General features: G+C 50.4%; 1 protein-coding gene and 1 pseudogene across 5 annotated transcripts in view; both read right to left on the bottom strand.

Moving 5' to 3' along the window:
* Positions 1-21,588, bottom strand: part of PPP2R5C (protein phosphatase 2 regulatory subunit B'gamma) — a 128,203-nt gene that overhangs the window by 96,361 nt on the left and 10,254 nt on the right. For 2 of the 5 annotated variants that reach the window (XM_027066640.2, XM_027066641.2), the window contains exon 3: positions 17,213-17,375. In XM_027066640.2, the coding sequence (XP_026922441.1) occupies positions 17,213-17,375 (163 nt within the window). Of the gene's footprint in view, positions 1-771; positions 981-1,094; positions 1,316-17,212; positions 17,376-21,588 lie in introns of those variants that run through there. The other 3 variants (XM_015073342.3, XM_015073341.3, XM_053224947.1) reach the window with 3 other exon arrangements.
* Positions 1,611-17,339, bottom strand: LOC128316126 (NADH dehydrogenase [ubiquinone] 1 alpha subcomplex subunit 12-like; annotated as a pseudogene).

Here is a 21,588-nt window from a genome sequence, read left to right as displayed (position 1 = left end):
TCACCTAGAAATATTGCCCCCACCCTTTCTTGACACGGGTCCCTGGAGGAGACTGTGACAGTTACAACTGTTTTGTTAGGGCGTAGCTGTGACAATATACATTTTAATTTAAAGTGTTCTGGAAAAGCTTAACATCCATTTTCTGTCCTCTCAATTATGAACAAAAAAAACTTATATAACAAATGTTTTAAAATGCCAACTAAGAGTAAGTATACTGCTACCCTGATGCTTCTATTTTAATGAAATTATTATTAATTACCATGGTAATGGTGTTTTTCAGCTAAATTCGGCCCCCCAGTTTTGTGTAAACCACAAGCAGCACACTGTAATTATTAAAAGTGAGATCTCAGTACACACGGAAAACTTGTTGCCATTTTAAATCTTAAAGCCAAATGTCAACACAGAGCCTGTTGAAATGCAAAATATTTCCTACTGTCCCACGGACCCGCTAACATCTCAGGAATTATGACCCCACAATAGATCTCGGCATCTCAAAGCACGACCGAGCAGGTTTCTCGCTGAGGCTTGCACTGCACCGCAAGAATGAACACAGCCCTTTCAAAGGAAGTTCTTTCTGCGATCGCTACTGCATATTTGCAGCTCGTGTTGATTTTAGCCGAGCCCCTCCCCCCCGCACACCCCCCTCCCCACCCGCCGAACCCCCGAGAACCCCTCGCAGCGCCCGGCAACACCGAGGCAGCGGCAACTCCGCGGCCGGGCAAGTTGGCCCCGCGCTGCCGCCCGCCTCTCCTTCCCACCTCCACCCAATACCTTCCCCGGGCAGTGACTTCACATCCTTTGACATCAGCACGGCTCGGGGAGGGGGAGGGGAGGGCCAGCAGACGGCAGAAAAACCAGCTTCGAACTCTGCGTGCCAGGCCTCGGTCGAGACTCGGATTCCGGGAGTAGTTGGTCCGACGCCGAACGGAGCCGCGGTGACACAGCCGAGCCCCCCCGCTGCCCCCCGCGGGGTCGGCGGCCGGACGCAGCGGCTCGGCCGGCGGGGACTTCCTGCTCCTCTGATCCGAGGCACAATAGCCATTTATTAACTAGCCCCGGAAGGTTCCGATTCGGCGAGACACACAATAACTTACCCCGAATGTGGAGCAGGGCCACGGGCTGGAAGGGCCCGTTGGAGTTCGCCGCGTCCACCACCATCCTGCTGCCCGCTTTATTACATGTCCACATCTAGACTCCAGCGGGAGAGGCAGTGTACTCCTTAAGGCAAGAAAGCAGCCTCCATTTTAGTTTAAAAAAAAAAGACAAACTGAAGCTCTGCAGCTGGAGGGAACTGGCCGCCCCGTGATGTCAGCGGGCTCGGCGCGCGCTGATTGGCCGGAAGCTGCAACTTAAAATGACACTAAAAAAACTGCAATTGGAGAGAGCGCCCTGCTCGGCTGTCAGTGTGCGCGGACCGGCGCGGCTCTGGGCTCCCGCGGCCTCGCTCCGCGCGGACCTTCGGCCCCCGGGGCCGGGCTCCGAGGCCGCCAGCCCCACCGGCCCGGGGGCCGACGTTCTGCGAGCGGGGAGGGCGGGCGGGCGGGCGAGGCGGGGGAGGGGGGCGCGGGAGCCCCGGTGCCCGCCGCCCCCGGGGGTCAGAGGTGCCCGGCCGCCTCTGCTCCCGGCTCCGGCCCACGGTTCCCACGCCGGCACCCGGCTCCGTGATGTTCCAGCCAGGGGCTGGGCCAACATTATGCAACCCCCCCGTCGCCAGTGTGGGCTGGCGCTCAGCCTGTCCTACCAAGTTACGAGCCGAGCTGATCCCCGAACGCCCGCTTCTCTCCAGATCGAGCTCTCTTACTGGGAAAATTCAGTGAAAAAAATCATATGGACAAGGAAAGCCTCCTTAAATTGAACAGCTAGGAAGTGCTACAAATTAAGGGGGTTAAAAAGAGAAAGCCAGAAAATGAAATGCACTCTCCATTTATGTATGCTGAAGAGGTCAACACAGTAGGTACTTTTAAGTTTTTATTTAATTTTTTAAAGTTAATTTATTATTTTGAGAGAGAGCATGCAGGAGGAGAAGTGGAAGAGGGGCAGAGAGAGAGAGAGAGAGAGAGAGAGAGAGAGAGAGACTCCTGAGCAGCCTCCACACGTGGGGCTTGAACTCACAAACCTGGAAATCATGACCTAAGCCAAAGTGGGATGCTCAACCGACTGAGCCACCCAGGCACCCCTTATATTTTTAGAGATTTAAGTTTAAAAATTTTAAACTAAAAAGGATATTTCACTTATTTTTATGGGACTAATTTCAGAGGCTATTATTTAGATCTTAGTTTCTTGGCTTCAAAAAGAGTTAATGTAAAAAGCTGTTCCAAGGAGAAAGACATCGTCTCTGGAATATGAGGCGATTGAAGACATGACTCCCTAACAACAAGAAATATTACTACCAGCTCCAAGTAAAAACAAGCTATAAGAGAAACATCTGGCAGGGGTGCCTCAGTGGCTCAACCAAGAGTGTCCAGCTCTTGATTTCAACTCAGGTCATGATCTCATGGTTCGTGAATTTGAGCCCTGTGTCGGGTTCTGCGCTGGTGGCACGGAGCCTGCTTGGGGTTCTCTCTCTCTGCCTCCCTCCCCTGCTCATACTCTCTCTCAAAATAAATAAGAATAAACTTAAAAAAAAAATCTCTGGCAGGTACGACTGAAAAAAAAACCTCCTCACTTCGTCACACACAACCAAGTCTGTCCAAACCACACCCATGTCCTCTGGCACAACTCCCTCCGCCCACCTGCCCCACTTGTGAACAAGAACGCAAAAGCCCTTTGGTTCCTAAACATAATTCACAATAGTAAGAAACCCCCGAGACACAGGTGGGGTTAGCAGTTACATCTGTGGGCTGGCCCTCGATCCATTTCAACGAGTGAGTGAACAGCTATGATCCTCCAGGAGTGTTTAGTAAGGCCCCCTCACCAGCAAGAATGCAGTCTTTACAATGTGCGTCGATATCGATCACAAAACTAAGTAAGTAAAGGCAAATCAGATCCCACCCCTGCCTCCCTCTTCCCCGGAGCTGAAGGATGCTGCTAGCCTCCAGAGCTGGCCATATGATTATTTATAACAAGCGACGGGTCCAGGCCTTCACCCCCTGTGCAGACAGCCGCACACCTGCCTGGTTCCTCTGCTGCTGAACAGCAGACACGCTTTAGCAAAAGCTGCCTGTGCTTTGAGTCAGGTTAATATGGAATTTAAATTCTGACTGCAGACCCTCTGGGTTGTCAGATCACCGGAGGGATGGCTCTCCTAGGATCACCACCACCTTCTCACCCAGGGAGTGATGCCGGATGAACTCAGACATGTGTGCAATTAGGAACGAGGTGTGCTTGGTAAAGGGGTCCAGAAGCAGATGCTTCCTGCGGATCTGCACTTTAAAACCAGACAGGGGCGCCTGGGGGTCTCGGTCAGTTGAGCGTCCGAATCGATCTTGGCTCAGGTCGTGATCTCATGGTTTGTGGGCCTGAGCCCTGCGTGGGGTTCTGCGCTGACGGCACGGAATCTGCTTGGGATTCTCTCTCCCTGCCCCTCCCCTGCACACGCACAGACCCTCAAAATAAATTTAAAAAATTAAAAAAAGAGAGCTAAATAATCTCTTTAATATGAGACGAGAAGGGGAAATGTGCCCGCCCCAAGACTGTGCTGATGAGCTAAAGTGAAGAAATAAGGGGGAAAGACCCCTAGAATCTTTACATAAAGTATACAGATGAGATGTCAATGAAAAAGGGAAGACATTTCCTTGATGTGGTTTTCCTAATGATCTCAGATCAAAGGATCTCCGTTCTATTAGTGATTTCCCCCCATGTTCTTTTGAAGCCTGGTACACATGAAGTAATTCCTTAAAGAACGCCAGGACTGTGATCTGGAAATCACCAAGGAAACACACCCTAAATACAAACAAGCAAACAAATAAGTAATACGGGGAGAGGAAAAAACACCTGAGTAAGTATCCAGAGGGCATGTCCTGGGCCGGAAGCCTAAATACTATACACATGCTGGTGTTAATTTTTCCCCAGCCTGATTTATAGGTTTAAAGCAATTCCAGTCAGCATTTGGTTGGGTCTCTATTTTTCTGACACATTTTTTCTTGACAAAGCGATTCTACAGTTGAAACATAAAAAGCAAGAGGATGAGATTACTTCTGAGGACGGCTAGTCTTACCCACTGTAAAGCTTGGGAATTAATGCTGGTGTGATGGGGGCCTAAGAGGTCAGCGAGGCGGAGGCAACAGCCCCCAAGGCAGTGAGCACAGACACCCCAGTGTATCCTGTGACAGAGATGAATCTCGAGTCAGCGGGAAGGGGAAGATTAGCTGCATGACGGGTTGGCTATGTGGGGATCAGTCCGTTTAAGTCTTCCCATAAATAAAATAAAATCTGAGGTCAGTTCAATAAGAAACAAGCCCAAATCCTTCCCTCTCCGCAACCCCCACAGCTTTCAGAAAGGAAGTGAATATGAAAAGAAAAGGACATTTAGGGGCACCTGGGTGGCTCAGTTGGTTGAGCATCTGACTCTTGATTTCAGCTTAGGTCATGATCCCAGGGTCGTGGGATCGAGTCCCATGTCAGGCTCCATGCTGAATGTGGAGCCTGCTTAAGATTCTCTCTCTGCCCCTCTCCAGCACACACCCACTCTCTTGCTCAAAATAAAGAAAATACATTTTAAAAAGGACATTTAAAAACAATGGGCAAACCCTGAACGGATACTGTTCACATTAAAAAATTTACAAATTTCTGTATGTTCCCCTCAAAAAACCAGAGGAAATATAAATGCCATAAACACGGGGAGTTAATAATCAACTACAGTTAATTATTAAAAAAAAAAAACACCAAAAAACCAGGACCTCGATGCTGTAAAGAACCACAACTGATCAATAATTGTATGAAAAAGTATTTCCTTGCCTGTTAAATCAGGAATCATTTTAAAAAATGATAACTACTCAATACTGGTAGAGGCATGTTGTGACCCTGCCAACAAATCTATAAACTGTTTTGATCCTTTTGGAAAATAACCTGGCAATATGGATCAAGAGTCTTCAGGTAATTTTGCCCCTGGGAATCTATTCTAGAGATGTGTCTATTCCAGACATGTCGTAGCGGGGTGCGCATCACATGTTAAAATTTTTAAAAAACCGCTAAAACGCACATGATGTGAAATTTACCGTCTTAACCACTTTCACTCCCGACGCTCAGCTCGTGTGGTTTTAAGCACATTTACACCGTTTTGCAGCCGTCGCCACCGTCCATCCACAGAGCTTCATCCTGCAAAACTGGAACTGTCCGCAGTAAACACTAACTCCCACCCCCACCCCCGGCACCCCCCATCCTAGTCTCTGTGACTCTGACGACCCCAGGCACCTCCTCCAAGCGGGATCATGCACGTGTGTCCTTCTGTGACGGGCGTACTTTGCTCTGTAACGTCCTCGAGGTCCATCCATGTGGCGGCGGGTGTCAGCGCCTCCCCCCTTTGTACGGCTGGATGATATTCCGCTGCGTGACCGGACCGCGTGTCGTCCCGTCCATCCACGGGTAGACACGCTGGGCTGCCTCTGCCTCCGGGCTAGTGTGAATAAAGCCGCTGCAACGCGGGTGTGCAAGGATCTACCTTAAGTCCCTGCTTTCAGTTCCTTGGGGTGCACACCCAGAAGTGGGATTGCTGGAACTTATGGTGTTTCTGCGTTTAACTTTCTGAGGAACCTCCATGCTTTTTCTCACAGCAGCGGCACCAAGCCTGTTACATTCCCACCCAAAGTGCACGAGGGCTCCAGTTTCTCCACATCCTCACCAGCACTTGTTATTTTCTGTTGTTTTTTTTTTGTTCCTTTGACAGCAGCCACACTAACAGATGTGGAGTAGTATCTCACTGTGATTCTGATTAGCGTTTTCCTAACGATTAGTGATGCTGATCATGTTTTCACGTGTTTACTGACCATTTGTGTATCTTTTTCGGAGATCTGTCTATTCGAGTCCTTTTTCCATTTTTAAATCGGGTTTTCTTGTTGTTGAGTTGGAGGAATTCTTTGTAAATTCTGGATATTAATCTGTTATCAGATAAACGATTTCCAATTTTTTTCCCATCCTGTGGGTTGCCTTTTCACTTTGTTGACTATTTTTTGAGGCACAGAAATTTTATTTTTTGCTTCATCAAACAATTTTAATCAAGTTAATGGTAAGCTGTAAAAGTGCAATTGCATGAAGAGCCCATATTATACATGTTTAAATTATTTTCCATGGTCTTTACTTGTCAGATGTTGAACGTGCGACCCACTCTCGAATCTTGTTTCTAGTGGTAGAATAAGGTACATTGTCTGGAGCGCCGCTCATATTGAACTTATGGTTTGTCCAAATGAATTTACGAGCAGTAGGTGGTTCTGTTGTTGGAGGATGATCGGTCACAGAGGGAGGCCAACAATGCCATTCAGGAGACACCCGTCCACATCCCGAAATGTGTTCTGGCCGTTCATTTCAGTAGTATACGTAACCCACTGGTGACGGCCAAAAAACGGATTGTTGTCCTCAGAGTATTTGTTTCCATATTTGTCTCCCCCCACTAATGTACCAACCCTCACATCGTTTGCCCTGAAGAAAATTCTAGATAGCCGTGGAGGCTGCCGTGGCCGCTGACCTACTGCAGCCTGTGTTTCAGGACCCAAGAGAACTCCATCGTGTCCTTTGGGCCCAGCCTCCCGGGTGCGACGCCCAAAATGCACTTGGCAGCATGGAACCGACCACAAAAAATTCCCCACTAAATTTTGATGTAGTCCAACTTAACTTTTATTTTTGTTGCCTGTGCTTCTGGCATCATTTAGAAAAAATCAGTAGCAAGTTCAAGGGCATGAAGCTTTTCCTCTGTGTTCTTCTCTAATGGTTTATGGTCTTAGCTCTTCTATTTAGGTCTCTGATCCACTTTGAGTTACCTTTTGTGCATGGTGTGAGGTAAGGGTCTAACTTCACTCTTTGTATTTGGATATCCAGTTTATCTAGGGCCATTTGTTGGAAAGACTGTCCTTTCCCCACTCAATGGGGAAAACCATTCAACCATCTATGGGAGGGTTGATTTCCAGGCTCTCTAGTCTCCTCGATATTGGTGAATATACCTGTCTTTATGCTGGCACCACAGTGTTCTGGTTACTTTGCAGAAAGTTTTGAAATCAGGAAATTTAAGACCTCCAAGTGTGTTCTTCTTTCTCAAGACTGCTTTGGCCATTGGGGGTCCCTGCAGATTCCATGCAAGTTTTAGAATGGATGTTCCTATTTCTGGAGAAAAATACGATTAGGATTTTGATAAGGATTGCACTGAATCTGTAGGTCTCCTTGGTTAGTACTGACGTCCTAACAATGCTGCCTTCCAACCCATGAACACATGGGTCTTTCCATCTACTCGTGTTGTCATCAGTGCCTTTTGGCAACGTTTTGTTGTTTTCAGTGTACTAGTTTTTTATCTCCTTGGTTAATTCCTAGTAACTTTTTTTGAGAGCATCACATTTTTGTGATTCTAAAATACTAGAAACTACCTTAACGTCAAAGGGATTTTCCCACACAATGAAACATTAGACATCCATCAAAAATAGTTATAAATATGTAAAATGAAAATAATTGAATAGGGGAGTGTATAACTTTTCAGAAATAGTATGATCATAAAATGAAACACTCCCAAAATATGAACCAACACTGTTGAGTGTTACGACAGTGGGTGGCTTTTCTTTCTGAAGTGTATTTCTCTCAGCATTGATGAAATAAGCACATACTACTATGATAACAGTTAAACATGATGGTTTTTAAAAAGACGCATAGGTTAAGTTAGCCCGGGGGAAACCCTTAATGAATGCTGCCAGTTGGCTTGTAGGCTAAGAACAGAGAATGGGCTGTGATGAGCACCCAGGAAATACGATCCCGAAGGTTTCTTCCTTGTGCTGTGTAAAGGAGCTCCTGTACGTAAAACACACAAACAAAAATTGGCCTAAATCAGGCAAGACAAACTGAACCGACAAACCAGAGGCTGTGGACTCCCTCCCGGTCTCAAAGAATGAGTCACGGACTAGTTAATTTTACCACCGTCTCTGCCACTTCTGCACCGAATCTATACGCTCACTACAACTACCAGGGTTCAACCTGTCTCTGGAGCACCGTCCTCGCTGCGGAGACCAGCCCAGGAGAGGCTCCGAATGCAGCCACGCCCCTGGCACCGCGACCAAGTTGTCGCCACCCTGACTACCCCAGGATGGTTCTCATCTCACCCGGAAAAGGGGGTGTACGTGATCCTCTACCTCCTCGGGTGTCAGGAGGTGCCAATGTCACAGACGGAGTAGACTACGTGCTGGGCTCGGGAGGGACTGGCTCCAGCCATTCTGCCTGAAAGCCGTGCACACCGCAGCACTCCAAGATCATGGCCTTTACCAACAATGCTTCGGAAAGATCCCCGGGCTGCAGGAGGACAGCGCAGCAGAGCCGAGAGGGGATCTCTGCGACACTGCCCACCCCCGCTCCAGAAGCCTTCCTACCCCCTCCCTGGGCCACAGGCTCCCTCCCCCCGGCAGCCCCTGGACGGTGCCTGGCAAACGGCAGGTGCATCAGCGAACACCCCAAATGACGGACCACTCAAGCAGTAACACCAATTCTGTTCTGATCCTATAAACCCCTTTCCTGCTCTTTGAACCTCTTCCCTGTAGTACGTAACTAGGAGGGGCACGCCATCTAGTCGCCCGGATGGTAACACTTCCCATCCCCCGGGTGCACAATCCGGGTCTTCCGCTGCCCCCTCCTGCAGCACCTGTGAGCGGTGCACCTGCCCTCCATGCCCCCCACGACGGCCTCCCTACTGGTCTCTAACTCTCCCTTGACCACCCAACCCTGCCCTCCCTGCTGCTACAGCCCCGGGGCGGGGGGCGGGGGGGGGGGAAGGGCCTGAGCTAATGCCCACGGAGGAAGGGCAGCTTTCTGGGTGCACACAGCCCTCCTCCGTGCGCCCTCCCATCAGAGATGCCAGTGCAAACATCTTTGTGCGGTACAGAAATGAAGGTTAAAAAAAACAACAACAACCCGAATTACTCTTTTTATTCTCTGGTCCCTCTGTCGCTTTGTTTTGGTCTTTATTTAAAAACAAACTGCCTGTAAATACATCCCACTGATTTTATTTCTGCTTTAGCAATTCTGAATAAAACTTTCCAGTTTTCATTTCTAAATTTAGCTTAAGGTTTTATTTTTCATCTCCCAGGCAATTTTGCAGGCAAATTAAATATGCTCATATTTTAGTCAAGAAGTTTTACAGTTTTCTTTCATTGAAAAGCAAGTTGTTTTTGAACCTCGAGAACGGCGGTGTCGCACGGCGTGGCCGTTGTGCTGGCCGGCACTATTTTTTTTTTTTTTTTAAACTGGAAGCTGTAGGAGCGCGGATGATGTACGTTTCGTTGGGCAAGAGAGCTAACCTAAAACAGTTGGCTTCACTTAGAGTTTAAAATAGACTTTTTCCTTAGGCAGATCAAAGATACCTAGCATTCAGCTGTGTTCAAAGGTTGCCAGGGAACTTCTGCTTGCCAACAGCAAGGACAAAGGGGCAGGCGCCGGTCGCCCTGTCCATGGGAGCGAGTGCTGTGAGTGGACAGCGTGGACGGGCTGGTCCCCGGGCACGGCCAGCAGGGGGACGTGGAGGAGCCCAGGGAAAGCTCATCCCGAGCACTTGCTGTCACTGTTCCCACAGCTGGGCCAGGAACCTTTAGAGCCAGAAGAGGTGCTCACAGAAGACAGGGCACCCACCCCGGGTGCCTCCAGCATGCACGATAGATTAAGGTGCTCTCACGTCAGCTCTTAAGAGCAAACCTCCTTGTACACGGAAGAGCCGGCGGGGAGTTGGGGGTGTGTGTGTGAGCCTGGACTGGTCTCCTCATGAGAGGGGACGTCACCGCAGCTCTCTGGAAACTGAAGAAGCGAGGAAGGAGCGGGCAGAGGGCTTGAAGGCCCTTCCGTTCCTTCCGTAAAGTGTGTCTCCTGCATCCTTGGCAGACGCTGGCCTGGGCAGCAGCACAGCTCTGCCCTTGGTGACACGCTGCACGAGAGGAACACGGGTGGACAGTGAAGTTAACACGTGCAGCGTGTTCTGCAACCCGAGTGCCCACCAGCGGACAGGTGGACGCACAAACTGTGGTCTAGCCGTTCGATGGAGCATATTCAGCCTTGAAAAGGAAGACTGAGCCTGGGTGGCTCGGTCATGTAAGGGTCCGATGATTTCAGCTCAGGTCATGATCTCACAACGCATGAGATCGAGCCCCGCGTCGGGCTCTGCGCTGACGGCATGGAGCCTGCTTGGGATTCTCTCTCTCTCCCTCAAAATAAATAAACTTTAGAAAAAAACCCCAAGAGGGGCGCCTGGGTGGCTCAGTCGGTTAAGCGTCCGACTTCGGCTCAGGTCACGATCTCGCGGTCCGTGAGTTCGAGCCCCGCGTCGGGCTCTGGGCTGATGGCTCAGAGCCTGGAGCCTGCTTCTGATTCTGTGTCTCCCTCTCTCTCTGCCCCTCCCCTGTTCATGCTCTGTCTCTGTCTGTCTCAAAAATAAATGTTAAAAAAAAAAAAACAAACCCAAGAAACAGAAGGAGAAACCCTGTCACAGGCTACAACGTGGATGACCCCTGAGGACACTGGGCTGAGAGAGAGAAGCCAGACCCAGCAGGACCAATTCTGTATGATTCACTTCCCGGAGGGATTGAAATCCTAGGGCCAGAAGTAGAAGGCAGTTGCGGGGCTGGGGGAGGGCGGTGGGAGGCACGGGTGAGCAGGGGCAGGTCCAGACGGGGATGAGGAGAGGGAGGTGTGGGCGCACAGCACCACGGGCATATTTAATGCCACTGAAAGGGTCACTTGTGAGTGGTTAAAACGACAAATACCATGCTATGACTATTTTGCCACAATCAATAAAAAAAGAGAGAAGGCAGAGACCTGGGCCAGGGTGGTTCAGGACACAACGGAGCAGGAAGACACGGCGGGGTACGGTGGCTGCCTCTGGGGAAGGCAGAGACGGAGGAGAGCCAGCGTCTAGGGCCGTGAGGGACCGGACAGAGGATGGGAACACCCAGGGAATGGCGTGTGCGTGTGCGCACGTATGTGTGTGTGCGCGCGTTGGTCGTGAGCTGAGTGTGAGGTGCTGTGGGAAACCCGGGCGGGGAAGGCCTGAGCCAGACTAAGTGGGAGGTGACAGCTGGAAAAAGACTCCCAGGCTCTTCTCCGAGGGGGTGGCCAGACGACAGGGGGCAGGGGCCGGACTGACCCCGGCAGCGACAGCCAGGCCTGGCCCGAGGAGGGTGGACAGCGGGGTGTCTGAGAAGGGCCGGGCTGGCTGACGTGGCACCAGCTCTCGGTCACGCGCGAGGGTGGCCGTGGTGGCGTGTCTGCGGCCCAGCCGCTGACAGAATGTGGCCACGCGGGGCCTGAGTGCGAAAAGCGTGATGGATTGTGGGTCGGCTGGCTCCCTGAGGGCCAGGGCCGCCTTTGGTCATTGTCACTTCCCTGACCACCTCCCCGTGCTCCGGACAACCCAGACGGTCAGGAAATATTTGCTGTGAACTGGCATCTGCCTCGCCGCGCCTGGGCCATCTCCTCTGTTACTGTGGGCCACCAGGAGCAGACGCAGAAATCCAAGCACGTGGCAGGAGACAGGACTGATGGGGGCAGTTTCTCAACCCACCAGAATTAGGGCAGGCACTCTGGCACCTTCTCACTCTCCATGGTCGTGTTCTTCGACTAATGGCCACGAGGCAAGCTCCCTCTAAATACATGCACGGTTCATCTCTAGGCAGTAAAAGTGACCTGCCTGTACGGCAAAGTTTTCAGTTGTATCAGAAACTGAACTGCTTTGAATATGGCTGAAGTATTGAATTTTCACACAAGGAAGGCAAGAAATAGAAGCTTTTCACTGCAGTTCAAAAGCCAAGTTTTAAGAATTAACGTAAATTCTCCCAACAATAGCGTAACAACTTCTTTCACAGAAGGCCAAGTGCTTAGCAACTCAAAATTTCTGCCCCAAGGTCTCAATTGCGGCGAAGTCCCAGTTGCTTCTCTAGGACTTGACTACTTCTCCCAGGCTCTTACAAGCTGCTTGATGGATTTACTCCTCCCACACGGCAGTCAAAACATCTCCCTTCACTTGGCATCTGAACACTTTTACCTTCCAGACCAAAAATGGTCAAGGAAGGGACTAACTCAGGGAAATCTCTGAATGGAAAGGCCCGAAGTCTACATTCAGCCTCACTGTTAAATGAATAAAAACAGGAAATACTATTCTCCACGTAACAAACGACTCAAGATTTTAAACGACCCCAGTATTGAAAAGGTGCAGTGGGACAGACATGTCATCTGCTTTGGGTAGAGCGTGTCTGGGGCCACAGCATCTGGGCGGTATCACATAGGCTTTGGTCCAATATCTCCTTTCTCTGCGTCCAGCTTCAGAAAAGTTTCAAAGACGCGAACAATGAAAAATTTATATTACGGCGCAAAACCTGTAATGGCTGAAAATCTAGGATCACCACAGAGTAATAAACGGTTTTTAAAAAACCCCGCTTCCTTGGTATGCCTGGGCGCCTCGGTTGGCTGAGCGTCGGACTCTTGATTTCAGCTCAGGTCATGATCTCACAGTTCGTGTGATTGAGCCCCATGTCGGGCTCTGTGCTGACAGTGTGAGCCTGCTTAGGATTCTCTCTCTCTCTTCCTCTCTGCCCCTCCCCTGTGTGTAACCTCTCTCTCTAAATAAAGAAACATTGAAAAAAAATCCTGCTTCTATTTCCATCAAAGTCAGGAACAAGACACACGTGCCCACTTGCACCACCACACGTAACGTCTTATGGGAATTTTCAGCCAACTCAAGAGGAAGACGCTGGAGGTATAAGAATTAGGAACAAAAAGGTGAGGTTATCTTTTTTTTTTTTTTTCCTTTTAGTAGGCTCCATGCCCAATGTAGGGCTTGAACTCACGATCCTGAGATCAAGAGCTGCATGCTGACTGAGCCAGCCAGGTGCCCCGCCCCAGAGGTGAGGTTATCTTCACATGCAGATCTAACCAGGTACCTGGAACATCCAAAAGAATCAGCTGAAAAACTACTGCAAACAGTAAGACAATTCAGCAAGAAAGCAGGATGTGAAAGCGAGACACAGAAATCAACAGCCTTCACGTAAATAATTAACAACTATTTAGAAGACACTCACAATAGCAACAATAACAGAATATCTAGGTACAAACCTAGTAAGAAAGGGGAACTTTAAAAAACCTAAAAGGAAATGAAAGTGGCCTTCACAGAGCACACTCTTACGTAAGAGGATGCAAACTTCCTAAAGATGCCATCCTTCCCGGACGTTTAAAAAAGGTGATGAGATCCCAATAAAAACACAACTGCTTTTTCTGCAATGAAATGAGCCAATTCAAAGTGCCTAGCGTTTGTAATAATATCAGTATTGTTGTTGTGAATGATTTTAATAGGAAAAAGCAATAATTACGTCAACGATGTTAGAAACCAAGATTTTCAGTGTAAAAGAGATAAAACTGAAAATTCAAGAAACGTGTGAAAATACCATGCTATTAGAGTTGAACTGAAAATGTCAATAAGAAAGCACGACTAAAATATACATGTATTTATATACCAACTCCCTCCGCTGACAGCACTTAAAAGCAACATCAGTCCAATAGCAACAATCACCCCCGGCAGCCAGATTTTGGTCTCTAAAACCAATCCCCACTGAAAGAAATCAGGACTCTCTGAAAATGGCCGATTCCAGGTCTGGGACAAGGAAGGTACAAAATGAGGCTGGGGGACATCTTACTGTCTCAGAAGTCAAAGAATCAAAAATAAATGCATCCATGTCAAAAAACACACACGGGAGTTAGCCCGAAGGATACCCAATGCTTAAACTTATGTATCTGCGCGTCAGAAAGGATAACAATTTTAGTAGGGTTGAAGCACACTGAAATCAATGGGATCTCTAAGTTCATAACGATATTCAAAAAAGAGAAAACCAGAAAAAAATCTTTAGGTTTTCACCGTTTGAGGGAAATCGGTAACTAAAAGGCAGAACATCAAGCCCGTCCTGACTTCCAGTAGGAACTATACGTCAAGGTAACCAAGTATCTCCAGTTGGTAGGAGACGGCTCTGCTTGAGGAAGAATGCCAGATTACGTGTTAAGTCTCTAGAGCCACTGCTGTCCTAAGGAAGCATGGTCACATGGTGTATACAGCATTAGCATACGGTTGGTGGCAAACAGATGCTGGCAGGATGCCAAAACATACCTTGCAAATCACCATCAGCACTTCTGGACAGTGCAGATGCAGAGGGAAATGTCATCGTCTGACGGAGAGGTCAACCTGTCAGCACCCTAACACACTGTAAAATGTGGCATCACTTAGGACAGTCACCAGATCGAATGCGTATCTGGCACTTACTCCAGTATCTCCCGCGTTACGCGGCATTCCATCCAATAAAAGTCTCTATGTACAAGAACGACAGGGAGTAAGTGGAATATTTTACCGGACAACCAGCCTGACGGATTTAACAAGTCATAATAAATGAGTGCTGTGATTTACAACACTCCCACACCGGTGGTGACCCAGGTGTGTGGCAAAAGCAGCAAAGACCAGAAAAACCAAATCCCTATGGAAGAAGGCACTTTTGTCTTAGGTTTTAATTCATCTTAAATACTTGAGTATAATGACCAGCACACACTGGAAAATAGTCAGGTACTCAAGAAAGTAAGGCATCATGAACATCATGTGACAAGGACTTCAGATGACGTTATTACCTGACACAGACCACAAAGGAGCTATGCTTACCGCACCCACGGAAACGATGAGGGTGACCCGAGATAGAACGGAAAGTATGAAAAAGTCATGCTGCAGGTTAGAAACATAACTCCCATAAACGAAGAAGTATATCTCAGGTTAAAAGCTGAACAAAGCGAGTTCAGCACATACTAGACAGACCTGAAGATTCTGAGCTACAGAAATGAGGCATGGTGTTTAAAGATTCTGGTAGCACTTTAGCGGGGCAACTTTAGGTCCACTGGCTATAATAACAAAAAAGGCTGCATTTGATATTTCGCTTTTATAGTTATTTACTTTTACTGTGTTTTATGAAAGCATTAGTCCACGATGGGTTGAGAATTAAGAAAAAGAAAACTGGTCCTTCACCGTAGATAACGTGAGACTCTCTCATCGTGAATAGGACATGGTAAGTCACAAAACGTTTGAAAAATACAGATGAAGATCAAAAGAAAGATAGTAAATGAAAAACTCTAATACGTCCTGATTAAAGCCACAGAAAAAAGAGAGATAAATGTAGAAGAAACAACGGCTGAGAACTTTCCACCACTGAGGAAGTCCAATAACATAGGGGTGCAAGATGAATCCCCAAAAGGACTGATGAAAAAAGAAACCCACGTTTGGACACCCGGCAGTGGAACTATTGAAAACTCAAATGTTAAAGACAAAAATCAGAAAAGTGGCCAAGAATCACAATTCCTTTTTGGTTTCTCAATCCTAATGGAAGTCAAAGGCAGTGAAATGCTGATCTTCATTGTACTGAAGGAAAATAACCTGAAATTCAATACTCAGTGAACACCTTTCAAGAATGAGGGCAGAATAAAGATATTTTCTACATAAATAAAGACTTTGCCACCAGTAGACTCTCATGAAAGAAAATTCTACATGACATATTCAAATAGAAGGAAGATGATCCCAGGAGAGAAGTCGGAGATACAAAACAAACAAGAATGAAGAATAAAGCGATAAATTAGTGGATAAATCCAAATGATCACCAACCGAAGAAGACAGTAACACTGTCGCGAAGATTTTAAAGGGCTGGCTTAAAAGTTCAAAGATCCAACAGCCGGGGGTTCTCCGAAGATGGCAACAGCAGCACTTTTTTCTTTTCTTTTTTTTTTTAATTACTAGACTTTAACTTTGAGACTTACAGAAACATTGAATGCAGAGGTTTCACACTATCCCCCACCTGTTTCCCCTATTATGAACATTGTGCATTAGTGTGGGTGCGTTGGTTACAACTGATGAGCCAATACTGATACAGTATTACTCACTAAATAGCACGGTTCACATCAGGGCTCCCTCCTTGGGCTGTGTGTTCTGTGGGTTTGGACAAATGCAAAATGCCATGTATCATACAGAGGAGTCCCACTGTCCTGAAAATCTCCTGTGCCCTGTGGATTCATCCCTCCCAAAAATGACTTAGCATGCGTACTAAGATGAAGCTAGACGTTATCTAAGCCAGATTCGCGCTCTGCAGGCTGCAGTGAGCGGACAGCCCGGATTCCTAGCAGGCGAGGGGCAGGAGAGGCATCGATGAATCCTTACATTCTTCCCTCCCTCCATCCCTGCCCCTGCCCGATGTATCTGGCGCATGTGGAGTGAGCCCTTGCTATCTGCCCCACAGCGTGGAAGGCACTAGAATATGCCTGTAAGGGTGCTCTGGGTTCATTCGTCTTGTACAAAGACCCATTGTTGTCAACGTATGGCATGAAAAATGTCTGATGGTTTACTACACCGGTCTTCTATTTTAGTAAATATAAAGGTGTTCAGAGGTTCGCACTTGACTTTTGGGGTCCTTACCCTATTTTCCTTGGTTTTCTTTACTTCGACCTCAACATCTCCTAGAGGAGCACTTTTAGGGGCCAAACACCTTCAGGTGGAAAGGGGGGACTATGCCATCTTGGGGGAAATTCAAAGCAAAGGGCACCATTCCCTGGCAGAACCCCCTGGGCAGAGTAATCCCCAAACGATTCATACGAAGACAGCCCACAAAGGATTATGGCTAAATTCTCGCTTCTCTGAGACCAGGAAAACGAGGAGGCCCCACTGCAGTTTTTACGAATGCTCTCTTTGCAGCACCTCCTTTCTGAATCGCTAGAGTTCAAAGGCGACAAATGCAGGAGAGAAGTCCTCGCAGGGAACGCCAGCCGGCCTGCTTACGACTCACGCGAAGACATTTAGTGTATTACACCTGGACTACACATGAGACGTTCACCTTAAACAGCTCTGGGGTTTGAAGTACCACTTGGGTAGATCAGTTAGTGGGATTAAATGGAAACAAAACAAAACAAAACGTAACAGAGAAGACGACCCTAGTGGACTATCAACGCAGCAGAGGAAGCAGCAGCTGGCAAACCACGAGAACGTTACTCCTCCCCTGAATGGGCACGCTCGAACTTTTAAAAGGCAAATGATAAAAATTACCTTTCAAAGACGGTAGTTTCTGAAGCTCTCTGTTGTTGCTGGCGCTGAACCTCGAAGAGTTTTGCCGCTTGTCCCTCCTCACTATGGGCTGAGCGGCGGGCACTTTTATCTTGCTGGATACGGTAGATGGGGTAGCAGGAAGGTTGTTTTTCCTGCCGGAAATCTGTTTCCAAAACAAAAACAGGCAGACGCATATGTCAAACGGTTGTATCCTGTGGCACAATTAGAATCTGGAAAATATACACAAGTTTTTACTCCGGGACGGTTTTTACTCCACTCTGCCCTAAACGTCCCTCCTTACAGTGGCTGGAGTCCGTGCCCTATCCCGCCCCTAGTAATGCTGGGTTTCTAGAGATTCTCCTGGTTCAAACTTTTCTCTTATGCATTTGCCATCCAGGCTGATGGATATATACAGGCTGATGACAGTGACCTTCCAAAGATGTTCACGTCCTGATCCCTGGAACCCAGGAGGTCTCCCTACTTGGCAAAAGGGACTTTGGAGATGCGATGAGGTAAGGATCCTGGATTATCAGGGTGGGGGCCCAAGTCATCACAGGGCTTTACCAGACAAGACAAGGCAAAACAGAAGCAGATGACAAAGCAGAGGTGAGAGCGTCAGAGGCACTGGAAGAAGTCAGAGAAAGGCGCCGCGAGCCAAGTAGCGCCCGAGGCCTCTAGAAGCTGGAAAAGACCAGGAGGCAGATTCTCCTCTCGGCTTCCGGGAAGCACCCGCCACGCCGACATCTTCACGTGGGCCCCACTGTAGACTTCTGACCTCCAGAAGTGTAAGATAAGGAGTCTGTGGTCATGGGCACAGCAGCCACAGGAAACTCACAGAGCAGGCACCTCGCCCTCTGCCTGCGCACCACTCCGCCCTCGGCGATGTGTGAGAGCCACGTGAAAGCACCTGTCCCTGGAGCCTCAGGAAGTGCTCCTCCCTCTCGCCACCCCCTCTGTGCAGCTCCACACTGCACTGCGGCAACCTGGGACGTCCGAGGACGCATGCAACGACAGGAGCGGCTGTGCAAACACCTGAGGGGAGGCGGGAGGGTGGCGGGGGCGCGTGTCGCACAGCCGGGGGTCCCTACACCTGCACAGGCCCACGGGGGTGGGGGGGAAGCTCAGAGGTGCACGCACGTGCATGGCCCCCCGCAGCGATGCAGGGGCGCACCGGGCGTCGACTGTCACGATTCTCTGTGCAGCCTGCTCACCCTCCCGAGCCTCCGGTCTGCCCGAAGGGATGGAGCTCGGAGGTGCCCGTCTGCGGCTGTAAAAAGCCGACCCAACTCGCCCTGGAAGCAGGAGCCCACTAAGGGTCTTCCAATCACACTGGGCTGGGAGAGCTCACGCCAACTTAGGCGCCCAACGATCGGCTCTCGCTCTTGAATGGAATTGTTACTAAGAAGTTAAGAGCAGCTTTATTTTTATTTATTTTTCATTAAAAAATTTTTTTAACGTTTCTTTTTAGAGAGAGAGAGACAGAGCACGAGCAGGGGAGGGGCAGAGAGAGAGAGGGAGACACAGAATCCGAAGCAGGCTCCAGGCTCTGAGCTGTCAGCACAGAGCCCAAAGTGGGGCTCAACTCAAGAACGGGGAGATCATGACCCAGGCCGACGTTGGACGCTTAACCGACTGAGCCACGCAGGTGCCCCAAGATGCTGTATTTTTTTTTATTCTATTTTTTTCTTAATTTTATTTATTTTTTATTTTTAAAAATTTACATCCAAATTAGCATATAGTGAAACAACAATTTCAGGGGTAGATTACTTAATGCCCCTGACCCATTTAGCCCATCCCCCCTCCCACAACCCCATGAGAAGCTGTATTTTTCGACAAGGCGCGGAAGAATCCTTGGGGAGTTTTCCGGGATGCGGGATGCCCGTGCACATAGGACATAGGACTCAGACCGGGGGGCGAGGGCCTGGGCGCCCCGCCCTCCCAGTCAGCAGCTTCTTCCTCACAGTGGGCTTTCCTGGACATTGTCCTCGACGTGTCACTCTTTCCACCTGATCACGAAAGCCGGGTCTTCCTTAAACCCCGTCCAGACCCCTCTTCCTCCCCGGGATTCCCCAGGTTAAAACGGTTCGGCTCGGCTTCCGCAGCTGCCCCCACCTCCCCACCCCCCCCCCCAGCCCCCCCACCGTCACCACCAGCTCCTCCTCAGCCACGTACTTGTTTTAAATGTTAAGTTATACACACATGTCCAGTAGGTTAAAGGTGACACCTCCTGTTTACCGGGCCGAATCCCGTGCTGCACACACAGTGACCCTGGGGACAACTGGGCACGTGGCTGCCCCCACCGGGCCAGGAGTGGGCTGGCACCTCCTGCAACGAGCCGGGCACACAGGCGCCGGGTGAACTCATAAAACGGAACGAACTCCACGCACACCGACAGTGTGTGCAGGACACACGCCCCGTGAGGCTTCTCACGACTGCGAGAGCAGGAAGGGCCCTCTCGGACCTGCTGACTCCGTCCGAGCCGTGGCTCCTGGCTGTGGGCCCTGCTGGTCTCCCTGCCCCGGAGCACTGTCCTCGGGGCAGGCAGAGTGAGCTTCTCAAAGGAGGCCCTGGTTCCGCCACCCAGGCCAACCTGCCACAGCCACTTCCCAAGACTCTCAGCCCGTGGGCTTAACGTGGCCTAAGAGCCCCATGCTCGGGTCACCAGCTCCCGCTCCGGCCGGCCCCGCACCTCCCACCGCCCCACCCTGAGTCGGCTCCCTGAGGCCTTCGTGCGGTGCAGTCGGCAACGTGGGCTGCTGCCCGCCTGGCAGGGCTCCATTACAAGGTGGCCGTCTCGTCTTCTCCCCCACGGGATGTCTGCTCCAGGAGGGCATGGACACTGCAATGTCCCGTACCAACCAGGTAGGGAGGCCCCCTGAGGCCGTGTCATGAGGGGACCGCCTTCGGGCAGGGCTCGGGGTGGACAGCTGGGGGCCGCGGGCGCCCACAGAGCCGACTAGCCCAGAGTCTGACCTTCACCTGACGGGGCACCCCGAAGTCATGTAGGGGATGGGGAAGGGCCGACAGCGCGAACCCATCTTCCTGTTGGAAAGGCTCCGCAGGCTGCAGTGTGGACCGGGCAGGAGGGGAGAAGGCAGACTAGGCTAGTCATCTGGGCCGTGCACGGGGGTGTCAGCCGCCCTAGCACGGTGACCAGCAGCTGGGGGCACCGGTCCCTGGGATGAGAAGGAGAAATGGGCGGGGAAGCCCGGTTGTGAGCATGCTGGGTCTGAAAGGACACGGTGACACCTGTCCTCACGCCCCCAAGACGCTCTCTTTCTGCCGAGGACAACGGCCGAGTCCTGTCCTCGGTGTCCTGGCCGCCACCTGCCCGCCCTTGGCTGCCCTCTCTGCCCGGCGGTGCAGCTGCACGGCCGGCCCTCGGACACCTCACGTGAGCTGGGATGTGAACTTGGAAGCCACCATGTGCGTGGTCACTGAAGTCACTGAATGAGCCAGAATGCCCAGCAGAGGAGCACGGAGTGGGAAGAGGTGGAGGAGGCAGAATGGGGCTGGGGGAAGAGAGCCTCTCAGGAAGGAGGAGGTCAACCCGTCCGACGCGGCGGCCTCAGCACCTCGGGGCTGGTGGAGGCTGTTGAGGGCGGTGAGGGCAGGTGGGGAGGCCCGGAGTGTCCGTAACAGCTTTGGAGGGGTGGCAGGAGAGACATCGGGCCGTCGGGGGTGGGGGGCTTGACCGTGATCTGTGCCCGCGGGGGGCAGAGCGCCGAGGGGAGGCCGGGCTGAGGGACAGCCGAGCCAAGAGCAGGATCTGGGCCCTGATGTGCAGTGACAACAGAACAGAGGACGCACAGGACAGGACAGCTGGAAGGGAATCTGATGGCCTCCCCCCGTGCACAGACGTACGAGGTCCCCTGTGAGAAGCATTCTGAAGGGAGGTGAGGCCTGAGGAGGTGAGGGTGGCCCGAAGGGATCCCCGAGCCACAGAGAAAGGCAGGGCCTGGAGAAACAGAGATGCTCTGAGCACATCGTTCTCCTCAGCTCCAAACGTCAGCAGCCACAGGGACGTGTAATGGTCAGCGCCTGGGGGGGAGGTCACCGCCCTCCACAGAATTCTCCCGGCGTCCCCGACAGTGTGTGGAACCCCCTTCCCAAGCTAATCACAGCCAGATACGGTCCTGGGCCGGAACCAGGGCCCTTCCCCAGCCAGGGTGCAGGGCGACCTCCTGGGATCGGGCAGGGAGCAGCCGAAGCAGACTTGCACCTTGCTCGCTCCCTGGACTTCAGACGTCACCTCCCTTGTGTCCCACAGCCAAGCAACTCCACTCTCCAGCATCTTCCCAAATTCTCCCCTTCTGCAATGTTATGACAAACTACCACCACTATGTGTCAGACACCATGTGATACACAGCCTAAGA

This window comes from Acinonyx jubatus, chromosome B3, assembly GCF_027475565.1.
Source record: "Acinonyx jubatus isolate Ajub_Pintada_27869175 chromosome B3, VMU_Ajub_asm_v1.0, whole genome shotgun sequence".
Lineage (NCBI taxonomy): Eukaryota > Metazoa > Chordata > Mammalia > Carnivora > Felidae > Acinonyx > Acinonyx jubatus.
Note: the sequence above shows the minus strand (reverse complement) of the source record. Positions and strands in the feature narration are given on the sequence as shown.